This window comes from Trematomus bernacchii, unplaced genomic scaffold (assembly GCF_902827165.1).
Source record: "Trematomus bernacchii unplaced genomic scaffold, fTreBer1.1, whole genome shotgun sequence".
NCBI classification, from domain to species: Eukaryota; Metazoa; Chordata; class Actinopteri; order Perciformes; family Nototheniidae; genus Trematomus; species Trematomus bernacchii.
The window spans coordinates 3,556,183-3,573,428 of NW_022987531.1; the positions used below are offsets into that span (position 1 = coordinate 3,556,183).

The 17,246-nt window shown below is 38.9% G+C and overlaps 1 protein-coding gene across 1 annotated transcript; it reads right to left on the bottom strand.

Annotated features, from left to right (window-relative positions):
* Positions 1 to 177: 177 nt before the first annotated feature.
* On the bottom strand, positions 178 to 12,112 carry opn3 (opsin 3). Its single transcript, XM_034121974.1, has 4 exons — positions 11,794 to 12,112; positions 5,897 to 6,216; positions 1,288 to 1,539; positions 178 to 450 (listed from the first exon to the last, which is right to left on the bottom strand). The coding sequence occupies exons 1-4, from the start codon at positions 12,104 to 12,106 to the stop codon at positions 178 to 180; spliced, it is 1,158 nt and encodes a 385-aa protein (XP_033977865.1). The 5' UTR covers positions 12,107 to 12,112.
* Positions 12,113 to 17,246: the final 5,134 nt, after the last annotated feature.

Sequence of the window (17,246 nt, forward strand, 5' to 3'; positions counted from 1 at the left end):
CTTAGACAACACAGTGCAAACAGGTTCAGCTGAGGTCTCGGGCTAACATGTAGTCTTAACAAGTTCATAACTGTGTATATACATAGAAATATCCCGGGAGGTTAGAGAGGGTTATTTTGGTTTGATTTAGGTCCTAAGGCATAGTGACGGTGGGGTGAGAAGTCCCGTCCTTGCGGATCAGAGTGGCCTGATTTGAATGACATTAACCTCCGCAGGGATTCTAGCCTTGGAGGTCACATCCAGTTGGTGGAAGTCATTGCTGGTGATGATAAAGACAATGGAGGAGGAGCTGAAAGTCACCCTCTTCTTAGGTCGGTTCCTGCTGCCGTAGTTTCCGGACATGACGATCGGTCGTATGGGCCGTTGGACCGGAGTCATGGGGCGCTCTTTGAGGCTGCGCTGCAACCAAGACAGCCGCGAGCACAGCAGCTGCAGCAAACAGCGCCGGAACTGTGAGGGGGAAGCAAGATTAAAGGATAGTACTTAAGAAAAGGGATGAAATGTCACCCTTTCCTCACTAATTTGTCTGTCAAACACACAGGACCAGCCTTTAAAAATGCTAGTAAACTGAGACAAATGTAAGACACAGTTTCAGACCTACACAAACAATAAATGAATACTGAAGGAATACATGGTTTACCATTATACAGCTTATTTTTATCACCAATGTAGGTGATTGAAATGTGTAACTTATGGAATAATTATACTTAATACAAATTATTAATATAAAACAGGAAAAACCCTGACACCTGGACTATGATGCAGATTTTATTCTCATTAGAAATATTTCTCTTTCCACTATTTGGCAGATTTCTCATTAAGTAACAGTGGCAAATTAATGTCTGCACTATTTTGGGTAAAAGTCTTCCGACAAATGCTCATAAAATACCCGTTTATTTTACAATGATAATAAATCTCTTGTTTTTTCTACTGAAACCACAAACTGGAGCAGCACCAGAGGAAAACAAATCGCGGCCCCTATTGGAGATGACATTGATTCGCCCTATCGAATTCTCACTTCAGCTGTGGTCACTGGAGGGGAAATAATTGGCGGAACACACAGGAAAGTTCCCAATCAGAACTCTGTAGCAAAAAACAGAATATATTCAAGATGTAACACGTTGGCTCTGCAGAGATCGTTGAGTCTTTTTATTGACCTCACCCTCACAGAGCAAGAAGGGGAGCAGAGTCCCATAGTTGCAGGTTTTTAAGTGCATCCAGAACAGATACAAAGTTATTGACTGCAGTTTTCAAATCTATTATTTACAGAACTTTAGGACTACCAACCTTTCTGCTCATGAACACGTAGATGAGGGGGTTGTAGGCCGCGCTGGACTTGGCAAAGAACGAGGGGATGATGGCCACCACGGGAGAGACCATGCTCTTTCTGCCGAAGGCCTCCAACATGGACACTACAGCGTAGGGCGTCCAACACACCAGGAAGCAGGTGATCATCAGCAAAAACATGGCGGCCACCTTCTTCTCGTACCGCAAGATCCTGATGATCTGAACCGTCTGAAGGTCCTGGATGGAGCGCAGCTACAAGGAACAGGAGAGAGAAAGATGCTATCATAAGGGGGATTTTGTCCCCAGGTATGATTATTCAATTATATGAAACATTTAATGAAGTTCAGCGTAAGTTCAATCAGGAAGACCAAGCTCTTCATTCAGATTACACGTCACCTCACTACACTCTCCTTCCTCATTAAGTGATCGGGGGCGTCTCTCCCCAGCTAACCAATCTCTCCTCTCTCCATTCTCACAAGCCTATCATAGCTCCCGCTAATCCCTTTATATCTGCTCTTCCCTCTGTCAGCTGTCATTCCAGGTGACAAAACGCAACCCTCCTCCACCCCTTTCGCCTCCTGTCTCCTTCAGGACCAAGCTAAACCTTCTCCCTTCAGTCCGTTCCCACCTACTTATCACCACCACCAGTGTCTAGACCCCGGGGGGTTTCATCAGAGCGGTTCTTCCCCCTCCTGAATGATTATCCTGCAAACTGGGGCCTAATCGCCAAACACCATTCCATTCTCCTGTTATATTGTGGCAATCATTATTACATTCATATTATGTGTCCCGGTAATAAATATGTATTCCATACATCAACGTCTCTCCTGATTGAACTTTAATTAAATGTATTGTCAAAAAGATGTCACATAACTGTAATAGATTGGTTGAAAGCAATAATATTAAGTTGAACCTAATATTTTTCATTTAAACTTAATATTATTGCTTTAAACTAACCTAATACAGATATGGGAAATATGTTGCTATATAGTACATTTAACTACTCAGTGCAGATGATTAAGGGTTTGACACATATGATTAAAGAACAGTTTCTCAAAGTGGTTTTAATATCATTCTCAAAAACTCAACCTTTCTTTGCTGGTAATCCTTTAAAGCAAAATTCTACTTATCTCACAGGCTGCGCATATGTTTTAGAATTAATTAGGTTTGAGTGTCCTGAAAAGGTTTGTTTTTAATCTTCTTTCTTGTGACCTCCGATTCATCTTCTGATCCCTCCCCCCCTGGTTCAAACAACCTTTAACAAACTCTGTACAATATTACAGTTATTCTTATTTTATTATACAAATAATTTTGCAAATAATTGAGAATTCTGCACTGTGTTTTGGAACCAAAATAACAACAGAGGTAGTTGGACTCGCCTCAAGAAATCATGGTGCTGAACAGGAGCAAGTACAATACAAAACATGTGCTTGTTATGACAAGCAAAGTGCCTTCTTTTTGATTAGCACATTGTCTTCGGTGAGATCAGATCAAATACAAATGTTTCTTGAATTAACAGCCCTAATGCTTACTTTTTAATCAAATTTTCCAATGCAGCTTTGCCTGGGAGAGAAACAGAAATAAAGGCGAGGAGAAAAGAAAAATGAAATTGGCAATAAACCACTTTGGTTTCTACATGTCACTGATATCATCAAATAACCTCTGTGTTTCGTGGAATATAGGTAATGGAACTTAACTTGACAAATGATGGACATGGCATATTGACAGTGATTAAGACCAAAGGCTACTTTGGTTATTGGATGATGCTAATTGCGAAGGGGAAAGGAATCATTAAATCAGTGAAGTGCAATATCTACTTATAGTTGGCTCTCTTTTTCAGGAACTCCCTGATCACTTTTACAAAGCTTTTTATTTATATTCACGAGTTCACAAGTTCTATTTCTATTTCTGTTCGTCCTTTTCATAATGTTTTTTCATGTCAGTGTTCTAGGGTTCTCAATCTTTTCAGACGCCTGCAGTGAGATTGTCTGGTTTATTCAACACAGGCCGACTGCTTCTTTTTTATCAAGCCAAAAATATTCTGTAAGGTTCAGAGTACTTCTCTTTGAAGATTTTTAGAGCAACTCTATGACGTGTGAGAGACCTCCCAGGAGTCTAAGTTGTTCAGGGAGATTTTTGGATTTGGAATAAATCAGGAATTAAAAATAGCGGCTGTATCAAACTGTGATACAGATACAGATTTAGGTGAGTTGATTAGAATTGCATAGTTTGGCTTATTTACATGTTTGCTCACAAAATATCCTGTTCACTTTCAATCGGAACAAACACAATGGAAAATCTTGTGGCGCCACAAATTCTATCTGAGACACTTTTTTCAGTGTTTTAACATGAACACTTCTAATCCTTATCTTCACAGCCTGTTTACATGTCATATAAGACCACACTGTCTGGTGTGACTGAGGACATTAATGATACTTAAAGTCTTCACTTCTAAGGCACAATGAACAATCGGCTTTCACTGATTTCTTCTCTTCAGGAAAAACCCTGAAGGCACATTGTCACATTGCCCATTATGGAAGAAGAGTGAGAGGCAGCATTTGGGGAGTGAGGTTACGGAGTTTATTTTCAACAAAATGAAAGCCCAGAGGAGTCTGTAAAGACTGTGGCCGTTTCTCAATGTCGAGTATACCTGCTGCAGAGCCACTATTTCAAGTATACTACGTCATCGAGTGGCGCCGAATGCTGGGCATTTAACATGCATTTAAACAGTCCTTCGGCGCCACTCGATGACGTAGTATACTTGAAATAGTGGCTCTGCAGCAGGTTTACTCGACATTGAGAAACGGCCTCTATCTCTACAGAGATGGCTGAAAGTATTATTATTCTGAAGACCTCTACATTTAGCATACATCTAATACTTTCTTTCACCTCTTTAATAGGTTAAGACTAGACTTCTTGAAGAAAATGTTCCTGTGCTGGCTGCTTAAAAATATACAGATAACTTTTGAATTAGCAGATTTGCTGTTCAAGCTTTTGTTGAAGTGGCAGTTGAAATACAAGTACTGAGAGAAGTGCGGTTAAAATGTAAGCGCTGATAGAAGCTACAGTTGGAGTGTCAATTGAAGTATATCCTGAGTAAAGTTCTAGGTACTGAAATGAGTGGAAATAGGAATCAGTCCCAAAACCTGAATTGAGTTAGCATTTTAACACTTCTGGTTCCCTCATCTCGAAATAAACCTGTTGTTGGTTGTTTTAGTTGCCTCAAATGATGTCTGTGATTAACACAAGCTAAAGTGATTTTCACTATTTGTCCTGCGATTCACATGTCTTAAAAAGTGGCAAAATAAACTACTAAATGTAGTTGGTGCGCAGTGACCGTGATGTAGGTAGTTTATAGCCTACAATTAGCTTTTTACTTCTGGTGATTGCACAAACCCTTAAATACTCATAAAAGTGGTGTTAATATGTGGATATTATCCTGCTAAACAAAACGTCAAAATATCATAAACTTACAACAGGCCTTATTTTCTACAATATTCCAAAATCCAATGGAAAAATCCCTTTGCTTTCTGACATGCTAACCTCCAGGTCAGCCGTAAAAAAGCATTGCTCCACTCTATATCAAGGTTCAAGGTTCAAGGTTCTTTATTGTCAAACTAACATAGCTACAGAGTAATTATGTCGTTGAAAATCTTAGGTCACAGGCTTCTCCAACAGTGCAACACAATAATACAGTAAAAGTAATACAAAAAGAAAAATAGTTCTAAAATAAAGTGAGAGAGAAAAAAAAAGTGGAATAGTGTAGTACGAGTCTATATACAAGTTATTGGAATTATATATATTAGATAGTAGATATATCAGTCATACATTCATCTGGAAGTCAGTTGAAGTAAAGGTCCTGGAAAAATGTATTATTTGTTCACATGTATCAACTGAAACACTATAGCATAGTGTTGCAGTGATTACACATTTTTGAGGACGAGTCGGAAGTTAGCATAGCAAGGGATTTGTCTACAAATAGCAATGTTTTTTTTTTCCATTCAAATAAGCTCCGTGGCAAACACACATTTATGAAACTTAACATGTTTTGTTCAAGAGGATAATCTCCATATATTAACCGTGTAAAATCAATTGACAGAAATAAAAAGCTAACAAAATGCTATAAACATATACATCACGGTCGCATGGCTGCGCATCACCACCGCTAAGCTAAAGGCGGACTTGTGTAAGCAGTCTCATTTAGTCACTTGTTAGCAACCGCTGTATTGATGACACATAGAAGCTTCAGACCTTCATCAGTGGGGTATTTAATGATGTATTTTATGCCGTAGAATAAACCGTGAAAATATGGTAAGCTTTTGTTAACCAGACATTATTTCAAACTTCTAACCATAAACAAGTACAAATAAAACATTGACTTTGACATGCTAATTTTTTTCTGGGTTTTAGGATTTATTATTGCACCACCAAGTTAACCTTGCTATCCCTTTGTATCCAAAATGCTTGTTTGCCACAGAGCTTGTGGCATTCTAAAAGTCCATTGGAACATTTCATTGGCTTTTTTGTTGAGGTAACCAGGGTTACTTTGACCTACAAAATTCCACCATCCTTGCAGCACTGTATTCATGAAATATGCTAACCATCTTACCATATTCACTGTGTAAAGGATGTTTCCATAGCAGTAGATGATGATGCCCACAGGCACAAAGAAACAGGCCAGGAGGAAGAGGAGGATGAAGGAGGCATCATTCGGGTCCTTAGAGGCCCAGTCCAGGGAGCAGCCCAGCCGATGGATCTCCAGCGTGTAGCGGTTCCATCCCAGCAGAGGAGCGCCCGTCCACACCACGGAGTACAGCCAGATGTGGCCGATGGCCCGCCACGCCCAGGGGAAGTCCACCACCTGGGCGTGGACCACCCGGATGTAGCGCTCATAGGCCAGAGCAGCCAGGGTCATGATGGAGACGATGCCTGGCAGGAGGGGGAGAGAGTGAGGCAGAGCGCTAATGCAGGATCCAGAGGTGGGAGGAGGACTCAGATCTTATACAAGTAGAAGTACCAGAGTGTAGGAATACTCTGTTACAAGTAAAAGCCCTGCATTCAAAATGTTACTCAAGTAAAAGCAGAAAAGTATTAGCATCAGTACACTTAAAGTACACAAGTAAAAGTACTCAATATGCAGATCAGGCCATTTCAGAATAATATATATATATATATTTGAGTATAACTATTGAGTTTTTTAATGTGTCTCTTTATGTGCAGCTAGTTTGAATGACTTTGTATACTGCAGGGTAGCTTGTGAATTTACTCCAGGTGCAACTAAAGTCTGATTTAACACTTGATTATATTTCACATTATTAATCCGAGGTTGCTGAGTAACTAAAGATATTACATAAATGTAGTGGATTAAAAGTACACCATTTACCTCTGAATTGTAGTGGGGTAGAAATACAAAGTAGCAAAACATTTAAATACTCAAGTTAAGTACAGTGTACTTTAAAATTGTACTTAAGTACAGTACTTGAGTAAATGTAGTTAGTTACTTTAAACAACTGTTGGGCTCTGGGTCAGAGGCTAATCAACATCTCTTTGAAAGGAATGCCATTATTCTTTGCACAAACAGAATCTGAACATCCTGATGCCGCACATTCAACCACTTTGTTGTGAGTCCTTGAAACACACAGGAAGAGACGCCTACACACATCTAATAGCTGCATTGCACAACCTGCATTCACTAATGGTAAACTATTGTGGTTCCAATTATATGTTTTTTGAATCATTGTAGCCCTCCTGTTGTCTTGTGCATCATTATTTTCCATTATTAGTCTTTAGACAGTATCTAAAATTGAATCTGCCTTTTTTTGGCAGCACCATCACATCACCCATATGTTGTGTCTCTACTGGGACATGTCTCCATGCTTTAGTGTTCAGAAAGCTCTTTATTTTTCTCATACTGCCTGTGCTGCAGCACCTCTTTTCACCCTCTGTCTGAAACCAGAGCCCAGTCTGCTAGAAGCACAAATGTTACACAGTGATGTCACTATGTTACAGAATAAAACAAAGGAGTCCAATGGAGGCGTTTCAAGCAGGGGAGGAGTGTGTGGGAGAGAAACTCCATCTGGAGGCAACTTAGCCTTTGCAGACCATACACAACAACAACATTGAAAACGTGGATATTTGGATATGTTTGCTTCCATAAGATATAGCCATATCTTAAACATCCAAAATACAGATTTAGTTAACTTTTAATAACTACATTTAATATTTCCTAAATGAATTAAAAGTTAACATTTGATATTGCCTTACTGGCATGTTTAAAAACATTGTTGTGACGGCCGTCGCCTCTCCGGTCCTGTTAATTCTGTTTTGCTGTTTGCTGTTCCATATGTAAATGAGCTGTGTAGTTGCCCCAACGTCATTTGCTTCTGAATTGTTGTCCTATTTGCTGAGTGTCACTATCTCGACAGTAGTGAATAAGACAGTTGTTGCTCTACCTCCCCATTGCTTTTAATTGCAAGACTTCACCTCACTGACGGAATACAACCAGGCATTGCCATTTTTTCAATTCAAATCTTTTCAAAAACATATGGCCCAGTCCTGCAAAGTACCACCCAGTGCTTCCGATAGAAAAACACTCTGAATGGATGTTTTATTCTTCAGGCACCACGGAATCTTTCTATAAGGAGCACTACGAGGAGGCAGAGGAACCAGATTCTTTCACACATAATCTGTCATATGCATTTCTGTCAGGAGGATATAGTGACAAATAGTTCATTTGAATAAAGCAACCAAATGTAATGTAAGTAATTATCTGGGAATATATCTATGGTTATATTTTTTTACTTTTTAAAAAGAGATTACTGGTGAAATTATTTATTTGTTAAAGAGATTACGAGTTTTATAAAAGCTATCTTTACATTTGTTTGTGAAAATTAGTCAGTAATCTCTACTGTCACTAATTAACACAATAGGAGTTGGTCATACTTTGTTAATACCCTAATGATAGATCCTCAAAACAAGGGAAACATTTATTTTGTATTTGCTGTTGAAAATATTTTCAAGTCAATTAAATATTCTAATTATAGTTTTGAACCTGGCTTTATACAATGTTACTGTTATGGACATGTGTCACATTAGCAATGGCTAAAATCCCCTGAAGTGCTCCCTCCAGGGAGTTGCCCCCCTGCCTGAAACGCCTCCATTGGATTCTTTTGTTTACTTCTGTACGTGACATCACACTGTACCACTTGCGCTTCTACTGGCTAGTGCTCAAACACATTGCATGGATATGCTAAGGGACGGGACATCTCTAAGCAGTTGACCAATCACAACAGAGCCGGCCAGCGAACCAATCAGAGCAGACTGGGCTCTGGTTTCACACAGAGGGTGAAAAGAGGAATGAGAAAAATAAAGAGCTTTTTGAACATTAAAGCATGGAGACATGTCACAGGGGCACAACATACTAAAATGAACCTGGAAATAATAATCATTCACACTCTGATGCACAAGGGCCCCTTTAAAATATAGATTGTTTTACCCTTGTCAGTTTTAATATCTCCCCTACCAGTTAAGTCTTATTACGAACAAACAACATACTGTAGGGACTTGTTCCCTGTTATTCACTAAGCTAAAGTTACCCAGCTCGGGTTTCCGGAGGACAGACATGCACTGATGGAGCTGATGGGGTTTATTCTGCAGCGCTGTGTGTGTCGGTCACACTGACACCAGTCTCCTCTGAGTAATACGTCCAAAATGATGACAACATTGTAGGACTAGAGGACACAGATAGAGCTATGGGGTTTATATTTTCACATTTCCATTTTTATATTACAGCTTGTGTCAGCAGGAAGCCATACATTGTGCTCGTCTTATCAGGTGCAGGTGCAGGGATGTTTCTTCTTAATAACACCATGCTTTTTTCTCATGTAAACATGTCACACAGTTAATTTACATTGACATTATCTTCCAGGTTTGCTCTTCTGAGGGGCAAACACTGCAGAACAGCACATCCTCTCTACTCAATGTCAAATAAAAGAAGAAGCAACACACTCTTATATCTTGAATTAGCACATCATCTAAACATCTGGATGGAATTAATCAATAAATCTTTTTTAAATAAGACTATTGGCCAAGACCAAGTCGTTTTTATCTTTTAAAGACCTAGAAAGGGTTATTAATGCCTTTGTAACCACGAGGCTGGATTACTGCAACGCTCTGTATGTGGGTATGGACCAGGCGTCAATTAGACGCCTGCAGCTAGTGCAGAACACAGCTGCACGTTTGCTGACTGGCCACAAAAAGCGTGACCACATCACCCCAATTCTGGCCTCACTGCACTGGCTTCCAATTCGGTTCCGAATTGAATTTAAAATCCTTTTATTTGTTTTCAAAGCACTAAATGGGCTGGCTCCGGCCTATATAGCTGAACTCCTCCAGCGCTACACCCCAGCCAGAGCTTTAAGGTCTGCTGACCAGCTGCTGCTGGTAGAGCCCAAGACCAGGCTCAAAACCCGAGGGCACCGAGCCTTCGCAGCAGCTGGCCCTAGGCTCTGGAACACTCTGCCCCTCCATGTGAGGTCGGCCCAGACCCTAGGGGTTTTTAAATCTTCACTTAAGACTCACTTCTTCTCTCTGGCCTTCTAGTCAGAGCGGAGCACGACTCCTGACATTTCCCTGTGTGTGATTTTTATTTTTGCTGTTGTAATTTGTTGTCTTCTGTTTGCTATTGTAGTAAAGTGTTTTTATTGCATGTACAGCACTTTGGCTCGACCAAAAATCGTTTTAAAAATGTGCTATATAAATAAAACTTGATTTGATTTGAATTACATCATTTTGTCCAAGTATCAAAATATATTACAGTTCCCATATACAATATATGTATTACTGTATATAATCCCACTTACAATGCATTATAATGTGAGTAGCTATAATTTTACAGCACTATAAGCAGATTATAACGCTTTATATGAGTGTATTAATAAGAAGGGCTATTTATATTTTAACCATCAACAAATAAACTCTATGCAAAGCCAGCTTGCATCACTATATCAAAATGATGTTGAAATTGAACCTATATAAACAAGTATTTTTGGGAAATAATTTCTTCATGGAATATGCTTTTGGTATTGTAAACTGTATTGTGGTTGAGCCTATCGCTCCCTTTACTATAATTACATGATATTAAACTGCGTTTGCGCCTATTCTGAATTATATTTCTGTTTTACATTACAGCCTGTCAGCAGGAGGCTGGATGTGAACACCTACTTTGTAGAAATATACTTTCCATGTCTATAATGCTGTTCAAACACAACCAATGCATCATAACCAGCTAATAAACCCCCACAAGTGTTAACAATGCTTCATAAAAAAGAATTACAATACATTATACAGCATTGTATAACGATTTATAAGGTCAGATATCATATTACTCACTCACTGACACCTTTTATTTTAAGGGTCCATAGTGTATTCTAATTCCTATAGTTGTGATTGGTTACGTTCTTCTAAATAATGCATTATAATCACTGTTATCATGCATCATATTGGGAGAATCTATAATTATACATAAGGAGATTTGAATATAAAGGTTTATTAAAATCAAAACCAGATCAAAGCACATCGGCAGCCAAATAATTTAAAACTGTGCAATTTAGCATTAATATCTTAATAATACTGAAACACCACTGTAAATATGGTGTACATTTGCATTCTATATTAATTTATATTTAGATCTTATATTGAGACCATTTTTTCTTTTAATTATATATTTTCTATACATTCTTAAATGGAGCAACTGTCATATAACTCAATTTCCCTGGGACAAAAAAATTACTCTGATTTCAAAGTTGTTGCAGTGTTGCCAACTGTGGTGTCACATGACAGGAGAGGCAGGCAATCATGTTCTTTAGATCATGTGCAAAATAAGAAATTGATAGAACAGGGCAGTAATGAGCTCATTATCACAGATCCCTCCGTGAGCTGTTATTCTGCATGAGACCTTCACACTGTTATGCAGCTGATGCATTTTACAGCTAATAGAGGCTGTGGGGTAATACAGGTGACAAAAAACATTATTCTGCATAAAGCACAGACCTGCACATCATGCTCATTTTTCATAAAAAACATGCACTGTCAGAGTATTTCAGTTTCATGTATTGAAGGTCATTAGATGTTCAGCTCCTTATGGGGACTAGATTGTCAGTGAACAGTTTTTGATTACATTTATATTTTAACCATCCACAAATGAGGTATTAAGAGCTTGTTGTGTCCAAAATATGATCAGGTTTTACCCATTCAAACACACATTTTATATAAATTATGTATTTGCTGTATGTGCCTTTCCATGCGTTACATGATCAATTACATGTGGATGAGCTCATCGACTTTAATTAACATAATGACATGACATAAAACTGCTCATATCCTGAATTATGTCAGAATATTAACTGTGAAAAGCCAAAAAGGAGTAATCACTTTTTCTCAATTTCTACTGTTTTCTTAAAAAGTACATTGATAATTATACATGTTCATGATATGTATTTCTCTCACCGAATAGGCTGTTGCTGAAGCCGTCCCAGATGCATGTCGCCTGGCTCCAGATCCATCCGCCTTTGAGGCACGAAACAAAGGTAAAGTTAATTCCAATGACAGAAACCAGCAGGTCACTCAAACTAATGTTGACCAGTAACAGATTGGTGGGGGTCCTCAGTCTCTTGAATTTACAGTACAGCACGATGACAACGACGTTGTTACAGAAGCCGAACACCCCGATAGTCCCAATGGTGAAAGCGAGAAGTTTGTAGGTGCCAAGTGCGAAAATATAATGTTCTGTACTTCTCTCCGTTTCGTTGACAGGATTCATAGCGGGGAGAAACTCTTGGTGTCCAGCATTGTGCTGCTGTGCGAGGTCAGTGAGCGCGCGCCTTGTACACGAGACTCCACTCCGCTCCTGCACGCGCTCCCCGCGCCTCTAATTCAAACCAACCCGAGACCGGTGTTCAAACTGTATGGGCTTAGATATGTCTCATTATTTGTGTGAACATAAAAATAATTTGTATGTAAATATCTGTGTGAAGAAGACGCCTTCATCACAGTTGGCATAGGGGCATGGTAAAAGGCACACACAGGGAAACTTTGCAGGACATTGATAACATAAAACCCAAGTCATTATTTGTTCAATATCGCTTTATTTGAAGTCATACATAACAATGCTGTGCCAAAGTAACCTGCTTTCCCTCTCGTTCAAGGTTGTGAAACAGAGAAACAGAAAACTGCAGCCTTAAGTAGAGGCTCAATCAGTGGAAACACCTGTGCTCAATTGGAGCATACCATGTAGTAAAAGTGTTATTGTTTAAGGCTTCTGTGGTCAGAAATGTATAATATGTTGACCTATTTGATTATTGTGTTTAATTAGTTTGAACTACATTTTGAATATGTTTGTAGATAAGAATAACAGTAATTAAGGGTATAAATAGTTGATTGTCCTATGGGGAGGGGCTTAACATAAACCTCTGGCCACAAGTGCTTTTGAGGTTCGTGTGGCTGTAGAGCAGAGAGGTACCAGTTATATTTCTTCGACCTGTACATATATATTGAGGTTTGTTTTTTCTTTCTATTTTGGACTGTAGATCCTTGTTACTTTGTGTTCTTTCAGCATTTTGGCTGTTAATACAAGCACTTAAGGATACATGTTTTGTGACTCTAGCCATCTTATTTAATTCCTAGTTTTTTCATCGACCCTTTTTGTAACAATCTGTTTTGTAAATGTAGAACACCATCCACAAATGCATTTAAAAGATTTGCAAACTCACAAATAAATGTGCAAATGTAAAAAAAAGATCTTTGAAATATCTCTTTAACATTTACAACTTTCGATCAGGCATTTGTGAATCCATTTTGTATTTGTCGACCAAAAATGCGCTTGTGGATCTCACATTTCTGCTTGTGGATCTCAAATCTCTGCTTGTGGATCTCAAATCTCTGCTTGTGGATCGTCTTCTTACACACACGGAGTTTTGAGACAAACTTTCCGCCGGTCTCGGCTAAAATCTACTGAAGTGGTAAAATGCTAACTCATTTCTGGGTTTTAGTACTCATTCCTATACCACTCAATTGGGATACTCTGTGGAATGACCAGTACGTTTTCACTACCCAATTTCCTACGAATGCAGCAGGCATCAAAATGCGACAACTCTGCAGATTTGAACTGTTTGTCTAGACTTCTTGACATTTCCAAGTGATCTTCTTTCATCCGTCGCCTCCTTGTGTGTCCACACAGAAATGTCACTGTGCTGTTGGACTCCAGCAGCGACGCTGTTTACGTCTGACCTAATTTCTCCGTGCACAAAGGTTGATCCAAAATAGTAAATCTCTGTTGAACAAAACAATGGATGTGAGTGCCATTGTTGGGAATTACATACTCTACTTCTAATTATACTGCAAGAGATTATGCTCATCCACTATGTTCATTCATAGTTTGAATATATTTAGTGTGAGGTAAAGATGAGTCATGTCAGGGGTGCCAGGATTTATGGTGTAGACTGCATCAAATTTGTTCTTGTTTCACCTTATAACAAGGGCGTTAAGAACTGTAACCTGAACATTATTGCTTTATTCTGATTATGACCTCTCAGTTAAAAGATGGCAGCATCAGAACAGCAGTGCTACTCTTTTGGAAAATGATTGCACCACCAACAATCCATTCATGTTTTTTTCCATCCTGCAACACTTCAAAATAAATCCAATTAAGAAAATAGGTCAACAGCATTTAAATGTCAGAAATAATTCAAAGAAACAGAACAGGCTTTTAAACAAGAAATCATTTGGCACTGAATGTTCTCTGCTGGCCTGACTCATTTTACAACCGTTTGTTGCCAACGGAACCTCCATAAGTATTTAAATACAGATGCTTCTCATTGAGTTTCCTTCTTGGCGTGGATAACTTTGAATATAGTTGTGCAAATATGTCAAGTTTCCAATGGAAATAATTGATTGCAGTCCTTATTGGTCCATCTTGTGAATTCTTCCATTAAAGGCAATCTATATAAAAACACATCGGAATATAAAGCTGCGTAAAATACCTACAATACAATAAATGTCATAGCTACAATCTATAGCAAATAGTGACCTTTCATTCTTTGTTACCAGTGGCTCTGGTTTTATTATGTCAGTGATGACGCTGATGAGTGATTCCAAAAGTCCTTGAAAGATAAATAACCTTCCCCTCAACAGTGTGCTATCATACCTGAAGTGGCAGTGTAGGATCCTCTTGACTTAGATTTAGACTGAGCTCATATAACCAAAATCAGTTTATCTCCAAAAGCCAGCTCATCCCCTCCTCCCACTGAGGCACTAAAAGAGGAGAATATGAAGCTGTGGACAGGCTTTTATACACTGCTGTTCGCAATATGTGCAGGTGTTGCTGAATCACAATCCCTCTTTCAATTTAGTGAAAGAGGACATATTATGCTCACTTTCAGTTTCATATTTGTATTTTGTACCTGTACTGTGACATGTCTCATGCTTTAATGTTCAAAAAGGTCTTTTCGCCCTCTGTCTGAAACCAGAGCCCAGTCTGCTCTGATTGGCTAGCTGACAGGCAGGGGCGCCGCCAGGGATTTTGGGCCCCATGAAAATATATCACATTGGGCCCCACCACCAGGCACAGACCACGCCAACCAAGAACAATTGCTGTAACCACACCTCCAGAACCCAACCCACTCATTTATGCTTTAAATAACTCTACCTGTACAGGCTTGCAACTATCTTGTAGTCCAATACTAACTGCACAGTATTTACTGACACTGAGCTGTGAAAATATAACACTGTGCAGACGTGCAACATTCTGCTGCAGTAGAATTCACTATTTGATATAACACTAACATTCCTGACAATAGATCTCAATAGCCATCTTTTATGGTGTAAATGCCTTTTTAATAATAACATTTTTGAATAGAACATTCTCAACATGAATGCATAAATCCAAATAAATATAACTTAAATATGTGGTAAAATACTGTGTTTGAAATGTATAATTGAAATTTGTTTTGATATATATATATGTTGTATTCCAGTCTCCCTTCAGATATGTTAAGTGGCATGTCATTCAACACAATGCTGCTCACCTCCTTCAGTTGGGAGAAAAGCTGGTTCAGGTTCAGCATTATGGGGGGACAGGGCTGCTGAGCCTAAAGATGGATCTGTTGGTCCTGGCACCAGGGGGAGGGACAACTTATTTAGTATGAATAGCTGCTAAAAATGTACCTGCATTTATTAAATGTCAGCTAAAAGAGCATTGAAATGTAAAACCTCTGAATTTTCTGTGAAGATATTAACAGTACTTAAAGGTGGGGTATGTCATTTTGGAGAAACCAGCTCGAGTGCGCTAGAATTTGAAAGTACACAACCGGAAAAAATCTGCCCCTTCCTTCAGACTTCCTTACAGAGCCCCTCCTCCAACACACACGAACGCGCACATGACCAATGAGGGCACGAGATATGTTTGTGCACAGATGGAAGGCTGACAGGCAGGTAGGCCATCCAGTTATTTTAGCCGGGCCGGCTAAAATTATTGGTCGTGCTTTTTACAGCGCCACGGCTTCCACAGATGAAATTTTTTTATGTATTTATTGTCAAAGCATTTAATATATTCATTGCTATCGGGATGTTAAGAGCATTCCATGGAATATAACAACAAGTGTTTCTGAAATAAATTACATAGCCCAACTTTAATGTCAGCTTAGTAAATTATTATTTACAATGGACTACGCTTAGCTAACAGACTAATTTCCACCACTCATGGACCACACCCACCTTTTCTTTTGAAAGACTGGGTGACATACTGTCGCCCTTTAGTCCCTCTCTCTTGTCTTTCTCTCCTTACTTTTTGGAAAGCCTGACTTTGTTTGTCGTTAAGACATGGTACACAACACACGTAAGTCCTAGCATCCCTCCTCACATGCTCTCACTCTCTGCTAGAAAGTAAGTGCCGGTGCAGCACCGCGGTTGGGGGCAGGACATGTAAATAGAAGGGGGTGTACAGAGGCTTTGGATAATTAACTTTTGGAAGAAAATAAGTTAAATTAATCTTAAGTTTGTGAGTACATTATCAATATAACTTTCTATCGATGTTAATTATTGATAAATGATGAAAGGTTACTTAAAAAATGTTTTCTTAATGTTCTAAAATGGTTTGGGACCCTGTCAGTCACGGGCCCTTAGAATCGTCCTAACTTTTCACCCCCTTACGGCGCCCCTGCTGACGGGCTCTATTGTGATTGGTCAACTGTTTAGAGATGTCCCGCCCCTTAGCCTATCACGTACAATCTAGGAGTGCTAGCTAATAGAGGTGTGAGTGTTACATAATGATGTCACTATGCTACAGAAGTAAACAAAGGAGTCCAATGGAGGCGTTTCCGGCATCCCTGTGTTCTGGAAGGAACACAGGGATTTTAGCCTTTGCAGACAATTTACATGCACAAAAAACTAGAACACATTACAGGAAAGGGAAAAACCCCTAAAGCAGGGCCTCTTTAAACGATCAGAAAAGGGTGCTTTTTGCTGGCAGACGAAAGATATTCTCACGATGGAAACCCCCACATATTTTATTTATCAAACACTCAATATCTTCCTTCAATGACCAATCTCAGAGCTGTCAATAGCATTTGTGCACAATGCTAAAAGACAAAAATGAGAGGCTATTAAATTAGCTGCTGTTAACATGACACATGATGCAAATAAACAAAGTGTCAAATAGTTTTGGAATTTAATAAAAGGTTTGTCTAAAAAAATATGTTTAAAAAGTGTGCTTTTACTTTTTCAATGTGTGAATGTTGTATTTCCAAATATTCAGTTATAACCTGTTCAACCCTGAGCCTGTTTTTCAGGTATCAGGCTCGAAAATGACAATCCCTGAACAAATGACCATATCTTCACTTCTAAAAGGGTTAAATTAATAATCTTTGTTCTCAAAGTAATGATAAACCTGTGAGTTGGATGTAGAG

Excerpts from the sequence above, each read along its gene's own strand:
- opn3 (XM_034121974.1), bottom strand. The coding sequence starts at position 12,106 with ATGAATCCTGTCAACGAAACGGAGAGAAGTACAGAACATTATATTTTC. Across the intron at positions 6,217-11,793 it reads CTTCAGCAACAGCCTATTCG|GCATCGTCTCCATCATGACC; the intron begins GTGAGAGAAATA and ends CCCTCCTGCCAG. Across the intron at positions 1,540-5,896 it reads TCCTTTACACAGTGAATATG|CTGCGCTCCATCCAGGACCT; the intron begins GTAAGATGGTTA and ends TGTTCCTTGTAG.